Source organism: Apium graveolens, chromosome 10 (genome assembly GCF_009905375.1).
Source record: "Apium graveolens cultivar Ventura chromosome 10, ASM990537v1, whole genome shotgun sequence".
NCBI lineage: Eukaryota > Viridiplantae > Streptophyta > Magnoliopsida > Apiales > Apiaceae > Apium > Apium graveolens.
Window position 1 is genome coordinate 216,968,714 of NC_133656.1, and position 2,423 is coordinate 216,971,136.

The 2,423-nt window shown below is 39.2% G+C and overlaps 1 protein-coding gene across 1 annotated transcript; it reads right to left on the reverse strand.

Annotated features, from left to right (window-relative positions):
- Positions 1-867: 867 nt before the first annotated feature.
- On the reverse strand, positions 868-1,266 carry LOC141691798 (uncharacterized). The gene has a single exon (XM_074496553.1). It carries the CDS (start codon positions 1,264-1,266, stop codon positions 868-870), a length of 399 nt encoding a protein of 132 aa, XP_074352654.1.
- Positions 1,267-2,423: the final 1,157 nt, after the last annotated feature.

Below are 2,423 nucleotides of genomic sequence, written 5' to 3' on the forward strand. Positions count from 1 at the left end.
CTTTACTTAGAAAATTAATTCTAAGTAAATGTGGTTGCTCTTAGTCCAGACTAATATTTGGTCTGGACTAGTGGCTGCTTTTTTACTTAAAAAATTAATTCTAAGTGAATATGAGTGCTCTAGTCCAGACTAATCTTTGGTTCGGACTAGTTGTTGCTTTTTTACTTAGTAAATTAATTCTAAGTATATATGTTTGTTCTAGTCCAGACTAGTAATTGGCCCGGACTAGTGGTTGTTCTTTACTTAGTAAATTAATTCTAAGTAGATATGTTTACTGTAGTCCATACTAATAACTAGTTCGGACTAGTGGTTGCTTTTTTTTCTTTTTTTTTGCTTAGAAAATTAATTCTAAGTACATATATTTGCTCTAGTCCAGACTACTATTTGGTCCGGACTAGTGGTGGCCTCTTTACATAGAAAATTAATTCTAAGTAAATGTGGTTGCTCTTAGTCCAGACTAATATTTGGTCCGGACTAGCATTTACTTTTTTGCTTAGAAAATTAATTTCAAGTGTATATGTTTGCTCTAGTCCAGACTAATATTTGGTTTGGACTAGTGGTTGCTTTTTGCTTAGAAAATTAATTCTAAGTAAATGTGGTTGCTCTTAGTCCAGACTAATATTTGGTCCGGACTAATTTTTGCTTTTTTTTACTTGGAAAATTAATTTTAAGTGAATATGGTTGCTCTAGTCTAGACTAATCTTTGGTCCGGACTAGTGGTTGCTTGTTTTGGATAGATTTAATAAATGTAATGTAGAGAAATGTTTTTCATTAATCCGTAGTTTCATTCATACAAAATATAAGGAAAAGCAAACTGGTTGTTTGCCATATTGGCTACAATATTTTGGTTACTTTGTTTGCTTTTTTCTATTGGTAGAACTTCCTTAGTCTGAGTCCATGCCATGTATTGGGGACTTCTGAGCCATCCATGTTCAGGAGTTTGTAGATTCCTGATCTCAGGACTTCTTTGACCTTGTATGGTCCTTCCCATTTGGGCATTAGCTTTCCAATATTTGTAGGATCTAATGCTTCCGTGTCTCGAAGAACCAGGTCTTCAACTTGGAAGTTTTTGACTCTGGACTTCTTACTGAAATGCTCCATGGTCTTCTCCTTGTATCTTTCCATTTTTTGTACAGCTTGGTCCCGGACCTCATCGATTAACTCCATATTTGTTCTGAGCCCTTCTTCGTTGGCTTCTTCATCAAAGTTTATCGCTCTGTGAGAATGAGACCCCAACCTCAATAGGAAGCATCGCTTCTGTACCATAAGCTAGTTTGAATGGAGTCTCTCCGGTGCTTCTCCTGGGACTTGTCCTGTAGGATCATAGTACGCTTGGCAGCTCTTCTGGCCATTTGCTCTTGCTTTCTTTGAGTCTCTTCTCAATACCCCGGAGTAGGATTCTGTTGGTGACTTTTATTTTCCCATTTCCTTGGGGATATGCTACTGATGACTTTTTGTGCTTGATCCCGCACTCCTGGAGGTAGGACTCGAATTCTGATCCAATGAATTGTGGTCCGTTATCTGATACTAGGACTCTTGGAATCCCGAACCTCATCAGAATATTGTCCATGAACTTTATACAGTCCTGCTGGTTTATGGTTCTCATTGCTTTCGCTTCAACCCATTTGGTCATGTAATCAATTGAGACTAACAAGTACCTGAGATCTCCTTTGGCCCGGGGGAAGGGTCCCATAATGTCTATACACTAGACAACAAAAGGGATTGGTGATAGAACTCAGGGGGTAGGACTGAGCTGATCCGGGACACGTTGCTGAAGAGCTGGCATTCCTTGCATTTTTTTATGAACTCTATTGCATCCTGATGAATAGTTGGCCAATAGTAGCCTTGTCTTATGATCTTATGAGGTAGGGCCTTTGCGGACATGTGATCTCCGCATATCCCTTCATGGAATTCCATTAAACAGTACTTTGCTTCTTCTGGGCCGATGCCTTTTAGAACAGGAGAGGAGAAGGTCATGCGGTATAGTAGTCCTTTTTCAAGGAAGAACTTGGCCGCTTTTGCTTTTAGTCTTTGGGTCTTTCCTTTGTCTTCTGGGAGTTCTCCTTTTTCTAAGTAGTTGATGAAATGAGTCATCTAGTTTTGGTTGCTTTTGATCTAGAAGACTTCTCTGGAATCAATAGATGGTTTGTGGAGTTCTTTAAAGTAAACTGAGCAGTCCAGATCTGATGAGTTCCGGACTAACTTGGATAGAATATCCGCTTCTTCGTTTTCTTCTCGACATACCCGAAGGACCTGATACATTGGAATTGAGGCTAAGTAACTTTGAACCAGTACTTGATACTTTTACAGAATAGGGTCATTTGCTATGTATTCCCCATTTATTTGTTTGACCACTATCTGGGAGTCGCTGTAGATTTTTAAGTCCTGGACCCTCAGAGTCCTGGAGAGCTTTAGTCCTGCAA